Source organism: Lissotriton helveticus, chromosome 3_1 (genome assembly GCF_964261635.1).
Source record: "Lissotriton helveticus chromosome 3_1, aLisHel1.1, whole genome shotgun sequence".
Lineage (NCBI taxonomy): Eukaryota > Metazoa > Chordata > Amphibia > Caudata > Salamandridae > Lissotriton > Lissotriton helveticus.
The window spans coordinates 1,484,556,169-1,484,581,196 of record NC_136061.1 but is presented as its reverse complement, the minus strand read 5'-3'; the positions used below and the strand labels follow the sequence as shown (position 1 = coordinate 1,484,581,196).

The 25,028-nt window shown below is 47.4% G+C and overlaps 1 protein-coding gene across 4 annotated transcripts in view; it reads right to left on the bottom strand.

Annotated features, from left to right (window-relative positions):
* The window catches only part of LOC144823532 (uncharacterized), a 1,119,534-nt gene that overhangs the window by 859,019 nt on the left and 235,487 nt on the right, over positions 1-25,028 (bottom strand). For all 4 annotated transcript variants that reach the window (XM_078682128.1, XM_078682127.1, XM_078682126.1 and 1 more), the window contains one exon: positions 4,002-4,088. In XM_078682128.1, the coding sequence (XP_078538254.1) occupies positions 4,002-4,035 (34 nt within the window). In that variant the 5' untranslated portion in view covers positions 4,036-4,088. The remainder of the gene's footprint in view (positions 1-4,001; positions 4,089-25,028) is intronic.

Genomic DNA, 25,028 nt, shown 5'->3' with positions numbered 1-25,028 from the left:
GAGGAGTATGTCAACTCATTTGGCCATAAAACTAGTGGTTTTTAGGTTTCGCCTCGCCGAAAAACTTTTGTTTACATGTATGGGGCTTCGTCCCGCCTCTCTGTCCCATTGGCTAGCTCCATAAATGGAGGCTAGCCATTGGAACAGAGATGCGTCACTCATTCCCCGAGCAGATTCGTGGGCGTTCCCGCGATTTTTACTCATCCCGCCCCCTTGCTATCGTCATGAGGCGGTGGGCGGTGTTTTTTTAAAAAATTTTAAAAGCATTGTTTTTGCCATTTTGGAAGTGTCTTTGTAGGGGTAGGTTGCGCGATGTTCCCTCTGTCCGTTCCCGCCCCCCCTCCCGTGTCCGTGAGCCCGTTCCTGCCCCCCCCCCCGCTGTCCGTGAGCCCGTTCCTGCCCCCCTCCCGCTGTTCAATTTGATGCTGGCCCTATTTTTCCATGGGGGCGTGTGCCTGGTGCCCATGGATGTTACTGTTTTGACATTTGTAATGAGCGCACAGGATTCCACAAAGGGAGGGAGAAAGAGCGTGCGAGACTGCAGGTTTTGTGACCCGACTAGAGTGCGGAGACCTAAGGCTGTCTTCCAGTCATCCACACGAGTAAGATGCGTCCTCTTCTAGTTGAAGAGTTGACGCGCCTCAAGAAGACCGAACAGTCCACGCTTTTGCCCGGCGCCGACCAGCACAGGGTTAACCGGTCCCTGTGGGAGTAGCAGAAGGCGGGCCCTGCGGGGAGGAGGGGGGAGGGGGCGGGACAGACCTGAAAAGCACTTGCTGGAGTCTGAACCGGGTGACTTTGGCCAGGGAGGCAAATTCTCCACAAGACAGCTCCGGGGGACACACTGACTCTGGGAATAGCGACAGGGAGGGCGGACGACCCAGCACCCGCACTGTCCCAATACTCCCCGCACTGTCCCGCCACTGACCCAGCCCTCCTCACTGCCCTGTTCAAAACTCAGCTCCCTCACTGCCCTGCTTCAGGCTCAGCCCCCAACCCCCTGTGTACACGCTGAGCCGAATCATTTAACCGGTTTATCACATTTACATGGGACCCAGACACCGTCCTCTCTGCCCCCCTTGATTATGCAAGCGCCCATTAACTGTCCTGCTCTGTGTTCACCCTCACTGTCCGGATACAACCCGAGTGCCACTCAGTTACCAACTATAGCTTTGCCCCCTCACTTCCACACCGCCTCAAAACTACTACCCCCTGTTCCACGCTCACCCATCACAGCCTTGTTTCATACTCTGCCCCCTCACTGCCATGCTCGAGACTGCGCCACTCACTGCCCTGCTGCAGACTCAGCTCCCTCAAAACTCGGCTCCACACACACCCCCACTGCCCCTATGGAGGGGCCCCCTCATCCAGGTTCAGTCAGCCTCTCACTGACCTGCTCCATACTCCGCCCAGTCACTGCCCTGTGCCATATTGCCTCCCTCACTGCCCTGCTCTTAAGTCCGAGCCTTCCTCGCTCCCCTGGTCCAGCCTCACAGCCCTCGCTGCCCTCCCACTGTCCGGCTCCATACTCAGCCCCTCACAGCTCAGCTCCACACTCAATTCTTCACTGCCCCTCGTCAGTCTGAGCCTTCTTCGCCCCCTGGTCAAATCTCAGCCCCTCCTGCCCTGCTCTGATCTCAGCCCTCTCACTGCCCCTCTCCGTGCTCATCCCCTCACTGCCCCTCGTCAGTCTGAGCCTTCCTCGCCCCTGGTCCAGTCTCAGCCCTCACTTTCCTGCACCAAACTCTGGGACAGGGAGGGGCGGCCTCTCAAAGTGAGCGAGCTAACTGGCTCCTATGCTGCTATGTGGGCGGCGGACACTCCCTACCCCAACCCCCTCTTGCATCCCCGCCCCCCCTACCCCGGCTCTTTATTCTTTCTCTCCCTTCTCTCCACCGCTCTCAGGTGCCGCGGACCCACTGTCCGGCTCCCCCTGCCCTACACCGAGCCCCCGGTGACCCCAGAGCCCCTCCCCTACCAGCTGTGAGTGAAAGCCCTCTCGTTTCTCAAAGACCAGACAGTGTTAAATGGGAAGGGGCTAGTGTCAGCTACTCCAGCCGCTAGTACCACAGAAGTGACCTTTAACATACAAAACATGTGCAGACGACTGTAGAGCCAGTTGTGACATGTGCAATTCAGCTTCCGTGGGTTAATTATTAAAAACATATGATGTCATTCACCATCACAGCCTGTTTGTGACAGAGGGTTTTTTCGAATTATGTGACGTAATTCACATATGTCCTGCCAAGCACCGCGTTCTCTGCAATAATAATGTTATAGTATGTTATGTTATAGTATGTTACGTTATAGCTTTATATGTTTGTGTGTTTATCTTACGTTACAGTCTAAATTGTATATTTGTGTTTTGTGTTGCTATTCTGTTTTAAATTTGTTTGAACACAAATGTCATATTTGTCAAGTGATTTTTAGGTTACTTATCTTGTGTTACATTAAGCTGTTATATTTTATAGGCATCACGATTTGATTTCATTCCCCTGCAGGCAATGACACTTTGGGAGCTCGGGGTTGACTCCCATGTGGTAATTTGCTTCACACCTCTTATTTTCGCAAGGGAAACAGACCCTACAGCTCACACACAAGATTTGGTTTAGTTTATGTTTGCTTCAGTATGTTAATGGGAGGCCGAATATGCCAGACCACCTAGCTAGAGTGGTGTACGCATTATTCACACATTCAAACTCTAATACACTTGTGCATTCTTCCACAAATGCGCACAGACACACACTTACAGGAGTGCACATGCACGAACACACACGTACATTTTGGTTTATGATTGCATAGATGAGCAGGAGAATGAGTTGCTGACATTTGTTGCATATTGACACCAGCCCTTCAAGGCCTTTTGCACACTATCTCTCTCTTACACACACTTACCCTCACACATGCACGCACCACTTTCAACACATTGCCACAGATACAAACATATGCATTCTGAGATTCACTTACTTTCAGTCACACATGCAGTAAACATTGTGTCTGGTCCATGATTGCCTCAGAGGGCATGATGAAAAAATCCTTGCAGACCAACGAACTAGAGTGGCACATACATTTTCATGCCTTGTGGATCCATGCATATGCACACTCACTCACATGCACACATTCATACACACTCGTGAACGTTCATTCACACAATGATCATGCACACACACCCGTGCACATGTGCATACTCACGTGCACACGCGCACACACACCTACAAACACACACACCATCAATCAGGGAGCTCCTAATTGAATGTGAGCATTGCATGTCAGCAATACACACGTGCACACACACACACACCTACAAAACACACACCATCACTCAGGGAGCTCCTAATTGTCAGCAAGCTCTTCAATAACTGCAACTTAAGGCAGGGTTTTTGGTCCTTTGATAAGAAGGAGGTTAGTCATTATTAATCGTTTTTACTGTTTGCGAGAGATTAAGCTATTGGCATTGTAAATGGCAATGCCATTTATTTATCTGTTTTCAAAACCAACACATAAATAAAAAATTTGTCATTTACAATGCAAATAGCTAACTTTTACAAAGGCGAAACCGTTGCATTGTAAATGCTTGTTTAAAATGGTATCTATCTAAAATCATCGTTGTGCCCCTAAAAACTCACGAAAGTCCACAGAAAATAATTCAAACAGAATACTGAAAAGGACGTCACCCTTCCTTTCAAAATCACTAAATGTGATGCCCTTTAGTTCAAAGGTTATATGACAGGTCCAGTGGCATTACTGGAGCTCGAAGGTCATATGGTATCCTATCCCCGTGATGTCACTGACAGTGAACAGGAGAATCAAAGGTCACATGATGTTACTTCTGCCCTGGCATTTTAGACATTCTTATTCATTTCTAAATTACTGGGCAATTACTAAATTATTTTCATTGCCTGCAATAAAGGCGCTGCTTATGCCACACATATTTTGTCAGGTCTGTAATCTATGTGAGAGTACACGACGGCTGTGGAGAGGGTCGTATTGCATTTACTTACCTGTAGAATGACTAATCGTGTCCAGCACAAACATCTCTTCTTTTTCTTTATCTCTTAACGAACAGACAGTCGTGGCAATGAGCGGACCTGTTGTGAAAAGTAGATGAAAAATAAAATTAATGAGACCCTTATGCAAAACAGGACATTGCAGGAATGTTACGATTGTACGTGAACGGAATAACCAATTGAACTCCTGGCAAGTATTAGGAACACTAAGATTGTTGATTTACCACAACGAGTGGAATAAAAAAAATACTATTATCAGTGGTTAATTATTTGAAGACAAATACATACATTAGGAGCGAGATGCCGCTTACAAAGCAAAGCAAAAACACCACTACATGGAGCACTGGTGAAGCAAGGGTGCCAAGGACACATATGCAACGAGAAAGTTTCCACCACCCCTAAGTGAGTAGGAAAAGATAACCATAACCGAGGTACAGTGGGCCATTAAGACGCAGGGTCAAAGGGTAAAGGGTCAAAGAGCCACTGGACTTGAACCATTTATTGACAGTTTACCAATGCAAGGTCACATTTTGTGAATCACTAAGTTTCATTTGCCCTTGTACATGCTGCTTGGTCGCCTAAGTGTAGCCACTGAAACTTGAGGGTTACCATATCCATCATATGCCTGAGGCATCGGTGTGCTAAAAGTATGACGAGGACATAATGGATGAAAACACAAAAGTACATATTTTCTCTGAAAGTCATAATATGTGTATGTACTGACATGTAATGGATCCCTCAGCGCAAACATTAATTGCTTTTTAAAAAAGTCTGGTTTTTTCATGTTAGAAATACACTTTACAAGGAATCATTTTCAGACTTCTGCAAAGTTCTGTGTTAATACTCTTTTATACACCCAGAGCAGGGCACTACATACGTTCGCAGATACCTGGCCTTATTCTTATTTATGCGGCGATGATCCTTCATGTGAGAGTTATGATTACAATAAGCATTAGGAACGCCAACAGATATGTGTTTATGAATGAAAGTGCCTTTTGTGTCATTGATGGGTGTTGGCAGGCAGTCAATATTTCATCACACATACACAGTCACTCATCTTTGGATGCCTGCATCCATTCATCCATACACTCACTCATTTTTCTAGTCACCCTCTGACACGATCCTATTAAAACACACACAAACTCAATAACATATGCAAGATAAATTAAAAAAATAAAAGTATAAAATAGAAAACATGCTGCTATCTAAACATGGAGGGTATATGCTTGCAATAATGAAACTAAACATAGCAGTGGAGGGTCTGTCTCGAATAGATATTGTAAATAGACTATTGTTGTTTTCAAAATTCCAGCATGGCCGCCACATTTTGTTGGCGATTTTGGAATGGAAAACAATAATACAATACAATAATACAGTTTGTACAACAGCATTCCATAATGGTCTCCTATTTTAGAAGCAGAGGCCATGTGGGATGTGCTGCACTGCAGATGAAATGAGCTGCAAGCAAACGATCCTGAAGAACTGTAGTATCTCTCTAAGAAACATTAAAGTAAACAAGCATTGGCAAAACCAATAGGTTGCGCCTATTCAAGAGCTATTGGTTTTGGCAATTTAACCACGTTGTACACCAGCATGGCTGTTGTTCAGCATGGCTAAAAGTTAGTGGGGTAAAGGACAGTGGTGTGGGGTGTCATAGAGAGTAGTAGAGTGGCATGGAGTGGCGTAGACTAGGGTAGAGTTGAGTGGCATTAAGTGAAGTGAAGTGGAGTGTCATGGATGTCTTGGACAGTTGTAGAGCATTGTGGAGTGTCATGGAGGGAGTTGAGCGTCACAGAGTAGAAGGGCATAGAGGGGAGTAGAGTTGAGTGAAGTAGAGTGTCAGAATGGAGTAAAGTGTTGAAGAATGGAAAGGCTTAGAGTGTGGTGGAGTGTTGCACAGCAGAGTGGAGTGGCAAAGAGGGTGTTGTGTAGAGTGGCATAGAGCGGAGTAGATCGTCATAGAGAGTGGAATGATAGAGTGGAGTAGCGTATTGTAGAGTCCAGTAGCGCGGAGTAGAATGGAGTGGCATAGAGTATCCAAGAGTGGAGTGGCACAGAGTGTAGTGGCTTAGAGTGGAGTAGAGTATAGTAGTGTGTCATAGAATAAAGTGGAGTAAAGTGGCATGGAGTGGTGCACAGAGAGTGGGGTAGAGCGTCGTAGAGTGGAGGAGTGTTGTTGAGTGGCATAGTGTGGAGTAAAGTGTTGTAGAGTGGGGTGGCATACAGAGGAGTAGAGTGGAGTAGAGTTTAACGGAGTAGAGCCTCATAAAATGTAGTATAGCAGAGTATAGAATCATAGAGGTGAGTGTCCGAGAGTGGCCTCGTCTGAAGTGCTGTAAAGTACTGGGGTGCAGAGTAGATTGGCATAGAGTGCAGGGGCATAGAGTGCATTGGTTTTGAGTAAAGTGGTGTGGAGTGCACTGGCGTAGAGTGCAGAGACATTGAGCGGAGTGGCGTAGAGTTCTGCAGAATAGATTGCAGTGGCGTAGAGTACAGTGTGGTAGAGTAAACTGTATCAGAGTAGAGTGAAGTGGTGTAGAGTTGAGTGGTGCAGGGCAGAGTGAAACGGTACTGAGTAGAGTGCAGAGGTGCTGAATAGAGTGGCACAGAGTAGAGTGGTGTAGAGTGCAGTGGCATAGAGTGAAGTGGTGCAGGATAGATTAGAATGGCGTGGAGTGATGCAGAGTGCATCTGCATAGAGTATAGTGGAGTGGTGCACAGTGGAGTTTATTTGCGTAGAGTGCAGTTGCATCTAGTGCAGTGTAGAGTGGTGCAGAGTAGAGCAGTGCAGAGACCAGTGGCATAGACCACAGTGGTGCAGACTAGAACAGAGTAATATAGAGAGCAGTGATGTGGAGCACAATGGGGTAGGGTGGCGTAGCATTTAGTGGTGTAGAGTAGAGTGGCATTGAGTTCAGTAACAGAGTGCAGTCTTGCATAGTAGAGTGTCCTAGAGAACAGTGGCGTATAGTGCAGTGGCATAGAGTAGAGTGGTGCAGAGAGCAGTGATGGAGTACAGTGGTGCAGAGTAGAATGGAGTGGTGTAGAGTGCAGTGGCATGGAGCGCAATGGTGTAGAGTGCAGTGTCAAAGTGCAGTGTCGGAAAGTGTAGTGGTGCAGAGTAGATTAGAGTGACTTAGAGTTGATTAGTGTAGTGTGAAGTGGTGTAGAGTGGAACAATGCAGAATAGAGTGGCCAAGAGTGTAGTGGCGTAATGTGCATTGTTGTAAAGTGCAGTAGAAAGGCGCAGAGTAGAGTGGTGGGGAGTAGAGTGCAGTATCATAGAATGCAGTGGTGAAGAAAAGAGTGGTGTAGAGTTCAGTGGCTTAGAGTGCCGTTTTGCAGAGAAGGGTGGCGTAGAGCAGAGTGGTGCAGCGTAGAGGAGATTGGTGCAAGGTAGAGTGGAATGATACAGCGTAGTGGCATAGAGTATAGTCGTATAAAGTGTAGTGGTGTACATTGTATTGATGTACGGTAGTGCAGAGTAGAGTGAGTGCAGTGACAGGGTGCAGTTGCATAAAGTGAAGTGGCGTACAGTAGAGTGGCATACAGTTCAGTGGCAGTGTGCAGTGGTGTACAGTAGAGTGACATTGAGTGCATTGGCGTGGAGCGCAGTGGCGCAGAGTATGGTCTAGAGAGCAGTGGTGCACAGCAAAGTGGTGCAGAGTAGAATAGAGTGCATAGACGTTGAGTACAATGGCGTAGAATGCAGTGGTGTATAGCGCTGTGGCATAGACTGTTGCAGAGTAGAGCACAGTGGCGAAGAGTGAAGTAGTGCAGAGTAGTTTTGCCTAGAGTGCACTGGCTTTGAGTAAAGTGGTATAGAGTATATTGGGACAGAGTACAGCAGTGGCGCCTAGCACAAGCAACGCTGTGGGGCGAAGAGGCGGGGCGGAGTGGAGTTTGACTGACAACAGGACAGTGGAGTGCATATAAATAAATGAATAAAAGCACTTACTTTGCGCTCGCAGCATCGCAGAGTCGGCGATGCTGCGAGCGCAAAGTACGTGCTTTTGTTTATTTATTTATTTGCACTCCACTGTCCTGTCGTATGTCAAACTCCACTCCCCCCCAGCCCCATCCCGCCTCTCCGCCCCACAGCATTCCTTGTGTGAGCCGCCACTGGAGTGCAGTGATACAGAGTAGAGTGCAGTGGCACAAAATAGAGTGGAGTGGTGCAGAGTAGAGTAGAGTGGAGTGGAGTGTTGCTGAGTGGTTTGGTGCTGGGTGCAGTGGCACTGAGTTCAGTGGTATAGAATACATGTTTGGTAGAGTGGAGTGGCGTATGGTAGAAAACAGTGGTGTACAGTAGAGTGGCGTAAAGTACATAGAAGATTAGAGTAGTGTAGAGTAGATTGGCATAGAGTGCACTGACGTTTAGTGGAGTGCTAAAGAACAGAATGGATTAGCATAAAGTACATTAGCATTATGGCAGTCGTGACCCCCCTCCCCACTCACTTTAGCAGCTACAGCAGGGGCGGGGCTCTTTATGGCCCTCTTCTTTCTACAAAATCTAATAAATAACACTATGACGGAATACAGTGTCAACAGTATAGCAAGCGGGTGAAAGGAAAAACAAAAGATGGGTAAACAAAAAAGGGAAGGAAATATTGAATAGAAGGTAGGGTGAAGGGAAGGATGAGGGGGTGCGTGGGTGGATGAATGAGTGGATGGATGAATGTTGTGTTGATGGATGAATGGGTGAAAGAATGAGAGAATGGATGGGTGGATAGAGAGGTGAAAGGATGGTCCAGTAGACGAATGGATGGGTGAATGAATGGATAGTTAGATGGACAGGTGAAACTATGGTAAAGGGATGGATGGATGAGTGGGAGAAAGGATGAGCAAATGGGTGGCAGAGTGGACGAATGAGTGAAAGGATTGAAGGCAGAGTGGATGAAAGGATGGCAGGGGGATGGAAGGATGGATGGCAGAGTGAATGAATGGATGAATGGATAGATGCAGAGTGGTTAAATGGATCAGTGAATGGCAGAGTGAATGGATTGATGGAATGGAAAAAGATTGAATAATGCATAAAAAATATATAGATGTAAGAATGTAAAGGTGAAATAGTGGATATCAGTGGGTGAATGGAAGGGTGAAAGGATGAATGGATAGATGTCTGGATAGACTAGACAGGACAGCTCTTCTAGGGAGAAGTCGCTTCACTGGCTTTCTGCCATCAGAGCTTTCATTTCAAAGTGGGGGTACTTTAATTATCTGGCTACTCCTTTAATTGGCATTTAGTAGAGTGGTGTAGAGTAGAAAGTAAAGTGAAGCGTCGTAGAGTGGAGTGGTGCACAGTAGAGTGCAATGAAGCAGTGTAGAGTGGGTTGGAGCTGAGTGGTGTACAGTAGTCTGTAGTGGTGAGGTTTGTTGCAGAGTGGAATGGGATAAAGTGAAGTATGCATAGTGTGGTAGCGTACTGCCATTACAGACAACACATCTGCAATTGAAATGACCATTACATTTGCACAGTCATACAGTGATACTGATAAAAGAAGGCTGCTCACAAACGATAATGAATGGCAATAGTCATCACAAAGTGTATTGATTTGTTCTGATTGTAGTAAAATAATTGTTTCCACCACACTTCAGAATTACCGAAAATGTGCCTCATTTGTGCTTTTCGAATTCTGATATATTCTGAAATATTTGCGAAGTTTATTTACAGACATTTAAATGTTGTTGTGTACAAGAAAAAAACATAGTACAGCCTTCCTCAAGTGCCCCCCCCCCAATGTAGTCAGGATGATCGTTATATAAAGCCTCTAACTTTAAAGTCAGGGAAACAAAAGTAAGCACCAAGCGCCCTGGAAGACAGAGCCTGATATGTGACCTCTGTGTTTGAATGCACAGCAAATGTGACAAGAATAGAACAAGATTTAAAGACCTGTTTACAGAAACTAAGCACTGATATAAGAATACAGTAAATAGGATTTGGGCAACTGAAAGGACGAACTCAAGCTGGACAGCCTAAATAGAAAACAAGTCCAAATAGAAAACAAGCAAATGTTTGTTACAAACCACAAAGCCAATGATAATCAATGGACAGAATGCATTTCCAGAGAATTTTTCCAAAGGTACCTAAGATGACGTTAGCAAATCAGACAGCTGCACTATCTCGTAAGCTGCACCCAAAAAAGAGGAGAAGCAAAGAAATAAAAAGGGAATTCTAAACACAGAAACTAGAAACTAAAAAATAAACAACTGGACAACAAACCCAGGTGGATGTACACAGAAAACTCAGTCATTCACAGGGCAAGCAAGCCAATGACTTAAGTACACTGAACGATTACCCCATACAGTGCGCTATCATGGGTGGAAGCAGAGTGTAAATGATACTCAGACAGAACAATGACCGAACAGAGCTGATCGAAAGACTGTCTTTGCATCTATATAGATATATATTTACATACATGTATTGTATTGTATTGTATATGCATTATTTAATTATGGTTTTATTAAAAGAGCAAAGAAGAAACTGCATGAAGCAAGCATCCATGGTCCCGTAGTAAAGATTTGCTCCTTCCAGACAGTCCGCACCCAGTCAGTCAACCTGGCTTTCTTCACCTAGGATGACAAAAACCTTATCTTCGGAGTTCCGCAAGGTTCCTCACTCTGCCCAACTCTGTTGAATGCCTATAGGACCCCATACACCAGCATCCTCCGCTCCGATGGAATCAACATCAAATCCTATGATGACGACACTCAGCTCATACTCTCAGTCTCTGACAAGATGCCAAACCCCTGGACCAATTTCTTGCATGAACAAAGTCGCCAGATGGAACATGGACAAGACAGAAGTAGTAATTGTCAGCAAATACACCTTGTTCTGGGACTCGATTTGGTGATCTGCCAAACTCAGACCCACACCCCTCCCAGCAACCCAAGCGAAGAACATAGGAATAGTAATCGACAACAAACTCACCATAAATGGCCAAGTGAATACAGTCTCCGTTTCCTGCCTCCACATACTCAAGAAGCTCGAGAAGATCTTTAAATGGCTCCCCACCACCATACGCAGACCTGTCACCCCAACCCTCATGACCAGCAAGCCAGGCTACAACAACACGCTCTATGCTGGAATCAATGCTCAACTAACCACAAGATTCCAGATCACACAAAACTCTGTGACCATGCTCACCCTCAACCTCCTATCCCATACTCACATCATCCCACACCTCAAAGAGCTCCACTGCGTCCCAATCCACAAATGTGTACACTTAAAACTCATCACACACACATACAAAGTCTTAGACAACTTTGGCCAAAGGTACCTCAACAACCGCATAAACTTATACAAACCAATTAGACACCCCCGCTCAGCCGGCCTCCTACCCACACCCCGCCCCCTCCGCTGCATATGCACAACCTCATCCAGTGGCCATGCCTTCTCACCCCTAAAGCCCAGAATGACCTGCCCATGCACTCCTCCTCCTCAGTTCTTGAATTCCGCAAGAAACTGAAGATCTGGCTCTTCACCTACCCTGCTCCGGGCCCATACAGCTCATGCTTATAGTGCTCCTGAGTGAATTGTGCGCTATACAAGTATGCATAACAAAAGATATTCTAGCAAGAATTATTGCAGTGCAAATTTCTCCCACTAAGCTTTGTCAGAATTGGTAACCGACTCCGAAATCTTTCCTTACATAGGTAATCTGTGACATAGTAACAATCTAGCCTTAAATTCCTTTTGACTATAACATATGATTTTCACAATCAGTATGTCAGGCCTCAGTATGTCAGGCCTTCAGCCTTTTTTGTAACTTTTCACTATAAACGATTCGGCCTATAACTTTTATTGTTGGCTTGTCACCATATCCAACACAGAGCCAGTGTGTTGGTCATAAACCTTCCCACAAGGCAACCTTCATGTATACCAAACAAAAATTAAAATGTATAAAAAAAGCAGTCTTAAAAACAATATAACCCCCCACTAATAGCACCTAACAGGGATTACCCTAGTGCAGATCGTCTATCCTAATGGTTTGTGGGGGTGAGTCACCAGCACCAAAACCCTTGAACACTTCAGTACTCTGCAAGATTCCATCTAACAAAATAACTACGTACAGGGTTTGGCATGGTGTAATAACAATCCACCCTTAAATCCTATTGCCTTTAACACATGCTTTTCACAATAAGTATGGCCTACTTGCTTTGTCATAACTTTTCACTATAAACACATCATACATAAGGAATCTTACACAACCTTTTCCAATGAACTAATAAGATCTCTAGCCTTTACCAATGGCTGGACACTATATACAACACAGGCCTTCTGAAGTGTGCATGAACTATCAAACATAAAGCAAAGATTTATAAAATGACACATATGTGTCCAAAATTACAATAGGCAAAATAATATACACCCTCTCAATAGGGCCCAACACACACCATCACTTTGAAAATCTACTCCAAGGGTTTGTCAGAGTGAGTAACTAATACCAAAACCATTGCTTACTATGGTAATCTGTGAGATTACTTTTAAGCAAATACTTTTCTATGCTCTGTAATATAACGTGATGACATTCCATTGTTAGCATGACAACATGTATTTAACTATATATAGACCAGGCCTACTGCTATACTAAGAACAAACAGGCAGACCTATGTTATCAGGCATAACATTTCCCTGCACACCAATCACGCCTACAGCCTTTATCATTGGCTTGTCACCATAATCAATTTAGGACTACTGTAATGAGCATAAGATTTTCCACAAGGGAACCATCAGGCATACAGTAATAAAACTGCAAATGTATAGAAAATTACAGTTGGCAAAGCAAAATACAATCTCTCCTATTTGATAGAGACTTCTAGCCACAGATTCCTTACCTTTGAATTTCCCCAGGCATCAGACTGGATCCGGAATATTTTTTGTGAGCAGTACCCCTGCACGTTGATGGATGGCATCATTTGGCTAGGTGTGGCCGCAGCATTTGCGCCGAAAGTGACATCCACATCACCTACATAGGCGCCACTACGGCGTGCTGACTTGAGTTCTTTTCTTTCCGTGCCAGCCTGCACTGATCCGAGAGAAGAGCTACCCCTCTGTGACTTTTTGACAGGAATTTTGTGACGTTTTGTTGTTTTTAAGTTCCGCTTGAACAGCTTTTGTACTGCGCTCGGGAAATCCCTTGTATTTAATGTATCTAAAAAGGAGGCTCTTATCAGTTCCCAATGCCAAATTACTATGTTTGTTCGCTTTTGTTTGGAACGTTTTTTTGGTTAACTTCCCCTGGCTGCACGCATTTACTAAAGCTGTTCACACTGTTTAAGCCCCATTTACTATCAAGATAAGATCTCTTCCACCCTGAGTGCGAAGACTTCGATGACTTCGAGCCGGACTGATGGTGGCTCCGCAATCGCTCCCTCGACCTCCCTCTTGAATGGTACGGAGCCCACTGCCGTCATTCAAGCAGCTTTCGGGACCGCTCCCGCAAAGCCTTCAGCGACAACAACTGACAGTTGGAGCACGACTTGGGGTCATGGTCGCATTCCAGGCAAAAGAGGAACACGCGTTGCGGAGCCGTCACAGACATCAGCCGGTTACAGGAACCGCAGGCCTTGAAACTGGGCATCCCTCGTGCACTTGTTTGGAGTCGAAGACTCGAAACAAGACGTTGACAAAAGTCGAGAAAAAGTAACGCATGGCCACCATAGTGGCTATACCGAAACCAAGGAAACCTGCTGATAAGTGAACCTCCTACCGCCCTATATCATTGATTAACGCAGAGGCTAAAATCCTCGTAAAACTATTGGCGACTAGGCTGACACCACATTTGCCGGCAATAATACACCCAGACCAATCTGGTATCATGCCGGGCAGGAACACGGCCCTCAACCTGAGGCGATTACACGGAGTGCTTGCCCGAGCGGTATATCTACAGGAACCGGCGGTGGTGCTGTCATTGGATGCGCAAATGGCATTTCACCTGGTCGAATGGCCCTTCCTGTTTGCGGTGCTCCATCACCTGGGCTTTGGGCCTAACTTCTGTGCATGGGTTCGACTTCTATATACCAAACCAATGGCTCATGTCGCTGCTAATGGTCACATCTCTAATGACTTCCCCCTGCTGCGGGGTACGCGCCAGGGCTGCCCCCTGTTGCCGCTTCTTTTTGCTCTGGTTCTGGAGCCACTGGAGGCGTGGATATGGTGGGAGTCTATGATACGGGGACTCACATGGACGGACAGCTGGGAGGATCGTATCTCCCTGTATGCAGACGATGTCTTGTTATACATGACCTCTCCTAGGCGCTCCATACTGACCCTTTTAAATATTTGTACGATTTTCGGGAGGGCGTCTGGATATACCATAAATTGGTCAAAATCGATAATGTATGTGCTACACGGCCCCCCTCCGCAGCTTCCTGCGGACTGCCCACTCCGGATTTCAGAAGGTGCATTTAAATACTTGGGCATATACGTCACGACTGACTCTGTGGATTTCTTTAAAAGGAATCTACAACCACCGCTAGACCATCTCAAAAGGGATGTGCCCCATTGGAGGACCCTACCGCTGACCTTGCTAGGAAAAGCAGCGCTTTTCAAGATGATGGCCTTGCCCCGCTTCTTATATGTGCTGGAAAATACGCCGAATTCGGTGTCACCAAATTACTTTAGGGCGATTGCGGCACAGGTTTCAAGCCTTATGTGGGGTAACAAGCGGCTAGTACGATGGAGGAATAGTACTCCCAAACATCCAACTTTATTACTGGGCGGCGCAACTGAAGGTCATTAACCAGTGGCTGCATGCTCCGCAGTCGGACCCAGCATTTAAGGCAGACAGAGCAATATTAGGTATGAAAGGTATGCTCTCCCCCCTCTACGATAAGAAACTGACCCCAGCAATGATTGGACCTTTGAGACACATCGTTGTCATCTGGCACGCTGCTCAGGCCAAATTGGGATGGCGCGGAGTTCTGACCCAACTTACTCCATTATGGGACATAAAACGACTGGGTAGACTTAGAAACAGCAAGGGCTTTGACAACTGGGATGACATAGGCATATCCACGGTGGGAGACATGTGGCATAAAGGCGAAATAGTTCCATTTGAGCGTCTTCAACAACAATATGAACTGGCATCTTCGAAGCTATTAGATGCACGCAGATTAGACACGCCTTAAGGACAGCATTGCCACCCGGTATTGAAGTCCCGGAGGAATCACCCATGGAAGATAGGTTACTGACAGAATATATGCAAAAGAAGGCCACTTCACTCACATACTGCAAATTGGTAAACAACCTGCCAGACCCAACGGGGCCTCTACGAGACAAGTGGTCCCATGACATAGGCGATTTAGACGACTCGGAAAGGCAGGAGGCGCTGGCTTCTCCACGGGAGGTGGGCATACCCTCACGACTTAGATTAGGGCAGCTCAAAATTCTACATCGATCATATTACACCGGACATACCCTACACAGGATAGGTAAAACAATGCACCCTTTCTGTCTGCGCGGCTGCGGAGAGGAGGGTACCTTTTTCCACACCATATGGGACTGTCCTAAAATAATGGAATACTGGACACACGTGATGAGGGCAATGTCACAAGCGGAGGGAATATCACTAGTGCCGGAGCCTAGGAGGTGTTTACTAAATATATGGGAACCTAATGACCTTACTCGTCCAGCTCAGAGCTGGGCCACACTGGGGATCATGGTCGCTAAACGGATCATTGCCCAGAAATGGGGAGTGGCGGAGACACCATCTCTTGTTGTATGGAGCAGGGACATAGATGCGGCCATGATAGCCGAAAGAACATTGATAGCTGAAAGAACGGTGATCAGTAATCGGGGGTGCCCCCAAAAGTGGAGTAAAATTTGGGGGGCTTGGGATAAATATAGGGGGGACATATGTGATCCACAGCCTGAGCAGGAAGATGAGGATTCAGAAACGGAATGACAAGAAAGACCAAATAAATTGCAAGCGGGGCTCAGATTACAATGGTGTAACAATACAGGGTTATGGTCTTGAACTGTTGACTGTGCTTAAATGTACTGTAATGTTATATGATGTAAGAATAATTTGCAAAAGACATTTCGATTGTGCTGATGCTAGGGAAATAAAAAATAAAAAATTATTTTAAAAAAAAGTTAGTCAAAAAATGACTGAGGTACCGCTCTTCCCGAATCTGCACTGGCTGGCGCGGAAAAAGAAAGAACTGACGTCAGCACGCGAGGGCGGCGGCTAAGTAGCTGCTGCAACGTCATCCCGGCGACCACAATGCCGACGATGAACACGGAGTCAACCGACGCCACCTTCCGACACGAAGAGGTACTGCTGATGAAAAATCTTTCCGGATCCAGTCTGACGCATGGGGGTAATTCTAAGGTAAGGAATCTATAACTAACATGCTTCTTTCAGATCAGGCAGTCACAATTACCTTGCAGCTAAAAGGAACTTGCTTTGAATGGTGCAGTAGGTGCAGTGGCATTGGGGCCAAAAGCTCTATGGACCCCACTAAACCCAGATTATTGCTAAATGTTACCACTAAAGAAGACAGACACAAGCATTTATCCAGCAGGCAACAGGGGAATGTTTTGAAACGTGCTGCAGGTGCAGTGGCACCTGGGCTAAAAGTTGTCATAACTTCTCCAAAACACCAAATATTACTATATTAAACAACTAAATAACCAGTCACAAGTGAAGCCTTGCAGGCACTAGGGTCATGATTATAATGGTGCAGCAGGTGCAGTGATACCGTGGTCCAATGCTCTAGGAAACCCTCTAAACACTAAACATTGCAAAATGCTACTAATAAATAGGCAGTCACAAGTGTGGTTAACTTACAGACAATACGTTCATGATTTGAATGGTGCAGCACTTGCAGTGGAACCGGGCCCAAAAGTTTTCAGAGCTCCTCTAAACACATAATATTGCTATTACATCAATTAATTCCATTATTTCCATCTTTCATTTCATTATTCAAAATGTTGCTATTACTTACCCACACTATACCGCTAGCAACAGCACAATATAATTTAGAATATTAAGCACAGATATAACATGAATTATAGTATTTGCTATCTCAAAATCTGGATGGTCCGTTTGGATCTGGCACACTAAGTGTATAGGAACAAATGGTTAAGTACCTGCCTTTTACACATGGGTTGTGATACTTTATTGCCTCCTTATCCTTGAACCTGAAACTGAATCTATTGGGGTTGGATTCTTTTTATTATATATTCAGGACTTTTTTGCATTTTTATTCTGCAAATAATTTATGTATTTTTAGTTATATTGTCTAGAGGTGCTGTAATATTTTTCTTAGAAGCCGTGGTTGATCGCAATATTCTAATTGAAATAGCTAGGGCTAGCAGTTTTTTGTATTTTACAATAATGGTTTTCTAAAAACCCTGTATATATATTTTTTTTTGCATAGTGACTATCTGCTTTTATATGTTTTTGATTTACTGCTTTCTATTTGGAAGCAGTATTTTATATGTATTTACACCTTCAGTATCAAATCATTGATCAAAAGTATAAGAGCTGTTGCTGGGACTGATCCCAGAAAGTACCTGTTTTGGGGGGAAAATTATACTTAAAGTTTTACATAAGTTTGTGTTTTTTATTTATAGGATATTTATTTTGTACAATTTGTGGCGTTTTTATGATCGTAGATAGAAATAAAGCTTTCCAATTCAATGCAATTGAGCAGCACAATATATTGGCTTTTTGTACATAAACAAGTCCCTGAAGCTGCTAGCGGCCTGGCATGTGACTCCGTGGAAGTCACAGTCCCTCGCAAGAGGAAGATCTCAGGACTGTTCCAGGAGTCCTAAGTCTTCCTCGCCCCACTCCAAACCATCGGGGCATTCAGGTACAAGGCACAAAATCCACAAGACATTTAAAGGTCCCGACTCTGCGCCTCCCCAGTTTTTCGGGAGTTGGAGCGACCCCTGCTCAAATCAAAGAGTTTAATAAAGTCATGTATCTCATTTTTGAGCAGGCCGACCCCACTGGTGTGCCGGCGAGGCAGGCCGGGGCTGAGAGGGGGCCCCATCTGGTTCTGCACCGGCAGCACCAGTCCCAAGAGGCCCCCATGGATCCAGTCATGGATCCGGACCGGCGCTCGCCATTACGACTTTCACTAGAGTAGGCCCCGAAGTCAATCCTCCAGGCGCCAAACCCATTCTGATCCCCGATAACACAGACCTGCATATACCAACGCTGATTAATAATAATAATATCCACATTTGTAAAGCGCACAATCACCCGTTAGGGTCTCTAGGCGCTGGGGGCCGTCGGGAAGATTAAGCAAGCTATTGCCCAGAGTCACATGGTGCTGGGCTAACCTGCCGCCGGTGCCGGGGATCGAACCGTGATCCCCAGATTCCGGAGTCAGTCGCCCTGGCCGCGGCGCCACACCTCTTCCTGGCAGAACCCACGCGTCCTAGGTTAGAGCCTGAGCCCAATACTGAAAGGCTAGGCCTCATGGAGGAATGGGAGGGGCCACTGAATGCATTAGAATACCAGTATGACTAGGATATGGACTTGTGTAAGGAACTGGTGGGTGCCAGCGGACTGGCCATGTCTTCAGATACTGGCATGCTCTCCCTCCTACCATGGCTATGGAGGAGCGAGCTACATATGCAGTGGTGGTGCGGTGGGCGACTTAGGTCCTCAAACTTCAGTTTCCCTTGTTGGCTGTCAAGACTAACATCTTGACTGAGGTGTTGCAACCGGAAGTCTCCCCCTCTGAACCCCTACTCCTGTTTAACAAAGCCTTTACCGACATCCTTCTGGGGACCAGGTTCAAACCCAGCATAGGGACTCCTGTGAATAGGACAATTGCCTGCTGCCACTGCCCCTGCCCCACTCCAGGGGACCCAAATGTTCTCAACCAACATCCTATCTCAGAGAGCTTGGTAGTCTAAGCCTCTACTTCCCATGGCACGTTTCCTGGCGAGTCCCCGGATAAGGAATCAGAGAGGCTGGACAGCTTGGGAAAGAAAATATTTTCTTCCGCCGGCCTTGCACTGCGGTCAGTGAACACTGTATGCTTACTGGGCTGTTACTTCCACAGGAAACGGTTACCCAGGTGCTGCCACAGGTCCCGGAAGAGGCCCGGGCTCCGTCGCTCTTCTCCACGTCTCCAATACCGCCTACTCCTCCGGGTGATGAGCACACCTGTGTGTGATCAAGGCTGGATTTTACCTCGGTCTCGTGGGCGTGCCCCGGTTCCAGTTCCGCCCAGTTAAAGAAACAGTGTTCTTCCCTGAGGTCAGTCTCGGGTTGGTGGGGGATGTGATCGTCTTCCTTCCAGTTTTCCGGGTGCTGTGTGACAGAGGGTGAAAGCAACAGGGTTTCGTACACATTTGGGTGGTTCATGTCTCGTTGTATCGGGTCTTCCGGGTCCCCCTCGTCACACACCTCCCCCCTAGGATTCTCCCGATCGGGGAGTGGAAAACGGGACAAGAAATCGGCATTGGCAGTGTCTTTCCCTTTCCTATGGTATACTCCAAAGGATAAGGGCTGAAGGGATAGGAACCATCACATGACCTCGGATTGTTGGATACGTTGCGACTCATCCACTGCAGGGGAGCGTGGTCCGTATAGAGTGTAAACTGGTGTCCCTCCAGATAGTATCTCAGTTTAGCAACAGCCCACTTAATGGCGAGACATTCCTTTTCCATGGTTGGGTACCTCACCTCCCTAGGGAACAGCTTACGGCTTATATATAGAATGGGGTGTTCTATCCCTGTCTCTGTCTCTTGGGACAATACGGCCCCAATTCCGAAGTCTGAGGCGTCAGTGTGCAGTATAAAAGGCTTGGAGAAGTCGGGTGAGGACAACACAGGACTGGTCGTGATTACCCTTTTCAGTGTTTTGAACGCCTTCCACATCTCTGGTGTGGGCTGTAGGAACCCGTTGGCAGGGAACTGCTTTTTCAGGGTGTCCGTGAGAGGAGCGGCTATGTCCGAAAATGAGGGTATGAAGCGGCGGTAATAACCGACCAACCCCAAGAACGCCCTCATTTCCTTCGGGGCTTTGGGAAAAGGGGTGTCAGCTATGGCTCTGACTTTTTCGATTTGGGGTTCTATGATCCCGTGTCCGAGCATGTATCCAAGATACTTCACTTTTTGGAACCCTATTCGGGACTTCTTTGAATTTATGTGCAACCCAGCACCTTTGAGTTGTTGTAGGATGGTTTGCAGGTGGAGAAGATGGCTCTCCCAGGAAGGGCTGAATATTATAATGTCGTCCAGATAAGCCGAGCTGAAGCTTTGATGTTCTCTTAGGACTTCGTTCATCAGCCTCTGGAAGGTGGCGGACATTAAATTCATACAGTGCGTCTGGGGTGGCAAAAGCGGTCTTCTTCCTGTCTTCCTCTCTCAATGGGACCTGCCAATATCCTTTGGTCAGGTCTAGGGTGCTGATATACCGGGCCTCACCTAATTTTTCAATCAGTTCGTCGATTCGTGGAATGGAGTATGCGTCGAATGAAGATACCGCGTTTAAGGCCCTAAAGTCCATGCAGAACCTGCTACTCCCATCAGGTTTGGGCGCCATCACGATGGGTGAGGACCATTCACTGCGTGAGGGCCGGATTACTCCGAGTCTGAGCATCTCCTGGACTTCTTTGCATATGGCCTCGAGTATCCTATAGGGTCGTTGCTTAATGGTGGTTCCGACCGGAGTTTCTATTCGGTGCTCGGTCAGGTCTGTTTTTCCGGGTATATCTGAAAAGATGGGCGAGAAGGGACGTAGAATTCTTTTCAGCCCCTCCCGTTCGGTCTCGTATAGGTCTTCGTTAACCACGAGTTCATCTAGGGTGGTATCGTCTTTGTGTCCTGTAGGGATGGCAAGATGGTGACTTATAGGAGGAGTACCCAACCATTTTTTTAGTAGGTTTATATGAAAAACCTGAGTTTTTCTTCCTGGCAGGCGGAGCTTGTATGTGGTTTTTCCTATGGTTTCCATAACCTGGAAGGGTCCCTGCCATTCGTTGTGGAATTTCTTAGTGAGGGACGGCAACAACACGAGTGCCCAATCGCCTATGACGAGGTGTCTCCATTTCTTTCCCTTGTAGTGGGTGCTTTGTTTCTTCTGGCTGCTTTCCAGCTGGGAATACGCCAGGTCTCTTATTTTTCCCAACTTGTTTTTCAGGTCCTGACTATATTCCAACAGGGTCTTTGTTTCTGCTTGTGGTTCTGCCTCCCACACCTCTTTTGTCATCTCCAGGAGGCACTGAGGTTGTCGTCCGTACAACATTTCAAACGACGAACAGCCGAGACTGCTCTGTCTTTAGCCCCTGATCACGTAGAGGGCCAAGGGAAGAAGCAAGTCCCAGTCACTCCCATTCACCGTGAGCATTTTTTTCAGTGTCGACTTCAAGGTCCCGTTGTACCGCTCCACCAGTCCGTCGGTCTGTGGATGGTATATGGAGGTCCGGATCTGGTGGAGGTTCAAGAGTAGACACACCTCCTTCATTACTCTGGACATGAACGGGGTACCCTGGTCTGTGAGGACCTCTTTGGGGAACCCCACCCTTGGAAACAGCTCCAGGAATTTGTCTGCTATATTCTTGGAGGTAGGGACCCTTAGGGGGAAGGCTTCAGGAAATCTTGGGGCGTAGTCCACAATGACTAGCGCATACTGGTTCCCTCGTCGGGTCTTGGGCAGGGGGCCTATTAGGTCCATAGCCACTCTCTCGAATGGGGTCCCTATGATGGGAAGGGGTTGTAGGGGTACTCCTGGAGGTCTCGTCGTGTTTTTCCGCTGACAAATGTCACAGGTCTGGCAATGGGTTTTTATGTCTTTATAGACACCTGGCCAGTAGAAGCTCCGTAGTACGTTCTGGGTGGTTTTCTCGCTGCCGGTATGGCCGGCCAAAAGATGGGTATGGGCGTAGAACATGATCTGTTCTCTGAAACAGACCGGGACAAGCAGCTGTAGAGGTTCTTCCGGATGTCCCTGTCTGTATAGAAGGTCATCTTTTATCAGAAAGCGGGGATAACGGGGTGTGGGGTTGTCTTTGTCGGCGTGTGCTTGTTCCCAGGCATTAAACAAGTTTGAATCGTTTGATTGGGCGAACCTGAAGCTACGGTCACCCACCCATGGGTCAGAGGAAGTTAGGGCAGGGACGGATAGGGGTTGCTGGGCCCTTTCTTTCTGTAGGGTCGCTGAGAATAAGTCGAGGAAATGGGGGTTATCTGTCCCTATGATTATCTCCTCAGGGAGAGTATCGAGCAACCCGACCTTGACTACTAGGGTCCTCCCCCCTCCAGTTCTAGGGGCACATATGCTACCGGGTAGCTCTTTATGTCTCCATTGACACATTTAATGTTAACCACCCTGTCTGGCGTAACTTGTTCAGGCCTCACAAAACCCCCTTGCACGACCGACTGTTTACAGCCTGAATCCAGAAGAGTCTTAAACCGAGCCCCGTTCACCCAGACACTTACGTGAAAGGCCCCTCCTAGCTCGGCGGTGTACAGGATGGCAGTGAGCAAATATCCAACCTCCATCAGTTCCTCCTGGATCCGTTTCTGGTGACAAAAGCGGGCTATATGGCCCCAGGTGCCACAATGGAATCATTGAGGGCCCTTAAACGAGGGGACCTCTATAGTGGATGGCCGGGGTATGGGAAGGCCAGGGGGTGGTCTTGGTTTCCTTTCCATCCGGAAAGGAGGCTTGGTTGACTTGTCTGGTTCGCTGGGATGTACCGGAGGTTGGGCATGAGAATAAGTAGCCATCTCCATTGCTTGTATGGTGGTCAGGTTCGAATGCTGCAGTAGCCATTTCTGGGTCCCGAAAGGCAGAGCCTCGAGGTACTGCTCCAAGTACACTTTGTCCATTATTTCTTCCTTGGTGCTTACTGAGGGAGTAAGCCATTTATCTGCTGCCGCTTTTCACCTAAGGAACAGCGTTTTGGGGTTTTCGCCCGTGGTCCCTCTTTCCTTCAGAAATTGGACCCGGTAGGCCTCGGCGTCCAGGCCTAAATGGTCTAGAAAGATGGTTTTGATCTGCCCATATGGCATTTGGCCCGTACTATTGGCCACCTGGTAAGCCGCCTGGGCCTCGCCAATCAATAGGGGTGCAAGAAAGAATGGCCATTTCTCTAGCGGCCACCCACATGCCAGTGCTACCCTCTCAAAATTGATCAGAAAGGCGTCAGGGTCTTCGCCGGATATGTACTTCTGTAGGGAGATGCCGGGCGGGGTGTGCTCTTCTGGTTTCTCTTAGGGGATTGCTTGTAGGCTCATGGATTACCTTCTGTAGTCCCTCGATCTGGGTGTTCCTATATGTCTCCCTGTCTGCCTGCGTGGCACAAGCTGCTGCTCCACTGCCCATCCCAATTGTTCCTGTCCTTTCACCAATGCCTGTAGCAGCTCTTCCATCCTTGTGTCCCGGATGGTTACTGACGTGCCAGCATTCTCCACCACTTGTGAGCTTTGCGATGGGAATAGACTCACAGAGACAGGTACTGTGGGTAACGCAGGCTTTCTTTTCAAAATACGTCTGCGATGTATCAGTTTACGATAGTAGGGAAGGAGTATTTCAGCTGCAGCCTCTGTGGCGGAACGCCGCTCCCTGCGTCTTTGCGGTCCGGTTCCTCTTCTTTCCCGAGGGCTTCTGGGACTGGTAGTCCGGTCCTCTGCTCTGGCGCCTTCCAGCTCGAAAAACAGAGATATGGGGCAGTTTTAGTCCTCGTGTATAATTTTACAGTGAGTAGGGAGGCGAGTGAGGGTCACACGTGCAGAAACACACCACAAAATCCTAGGTGCCGGTACAGTGCAGATAGGGGTGGGGTTTAGTGCAAAGGATGCCGTGTGCGTTTTCAGGGTGGTTTGTTCCACCTACGTCCAACCCAACCCGAAAAGCGAGATCGTACCTATGCAAGCCACACTTCCCTTGAAGTGTGGCTGGGCGAAGAGCCTTCCCGTTGGCCTCCTGGCTTGCAGCTGTAGTTGTCGTCTCTCGCTCCCGGCTCGCCTCCGGCCGCCTCCTCCTCCTCCTCGATGGTCCGGGCTCCTCCGCTGTCCCTGCTCTCCGCTCCGGTTTCTCCTCTAGGTATCCTCAGCTCCTCAGCTCCCGTACTTCTCTCCGCTCCGTCGCTCTTCTCCACGTCTCCAATACCGCCTACTCCTCCGGGTGATGAACACACCTGTGTGGGATCAAGGCTGGATTTTACCTCGGTCTCGTGGGCGTGCCCCGGTTCCAGTTCCGCCCAGTTAAAGGAACAGTGTTCTTCCCTGAGGTCAGTCTCGGATTGGTGGGGGATGTGATCGTCTTCCTTCCAGTGTTCCGGGTGCTGTGTGACAGAGGGTGAAAGCAACAGGGTTTCGTACACATTTGGGTGGTTCATGTCTCGTTGTATCGGGTCTTCCGGGTCCCCCTCGTCACAACCTTCCTAATCTTGCCCTTTTAGATCATGGTCGTTCAGTTGGTGGCAGGATCCGCCATAATCTCCACCACTGACAGTCAATAACATCAGATAGTTGGGTTCTGAAGATCATCCGAAGGGGCTACTCTCTCCCCTTCAAGACAACCCTTCCCTCCGTACCTCAATCTTATGCCCGGCAGATGGAGGATCATTTGTCCCTGCTCAGGGTGGAAGCCTTGGCTCTCTTAGCTAAGGAAGCCATAGAGAGGGTTCTGGTGCCAGAAGTAGGCTGTGATTGCTATTCCCACTACTTTCAGGTCCCGAAAAAGGATAATTGTCTTCGTCCAATCCTAGATCTCCGAGCCCCCGACTACTTCCTCAAAAAAGGAAAAATTCAAGATGCTCACATTGGCTAAGGTCTTGTCTGCCCTGGACCCAGGAGACTGGATGGTAGCGCTGTACTTGCAAGACACCTATTTTCATATTCATGTCCTGCTTGCCCTTTCAGTTACCTGTGGTTTACGGTAGGCCACAAGCATTTTCAGTTCACTGTGCTTCCTTTTGGCCTTACCAGCACCTCTTGGGTGTTCACCAAGTTGATGGAGGTGATCCATACAGATCAGGGGCACCGGTCTTCATCCAATCCTAGATCTCCGAGCCCCCGACTACTTCCTCAAAAAAGGA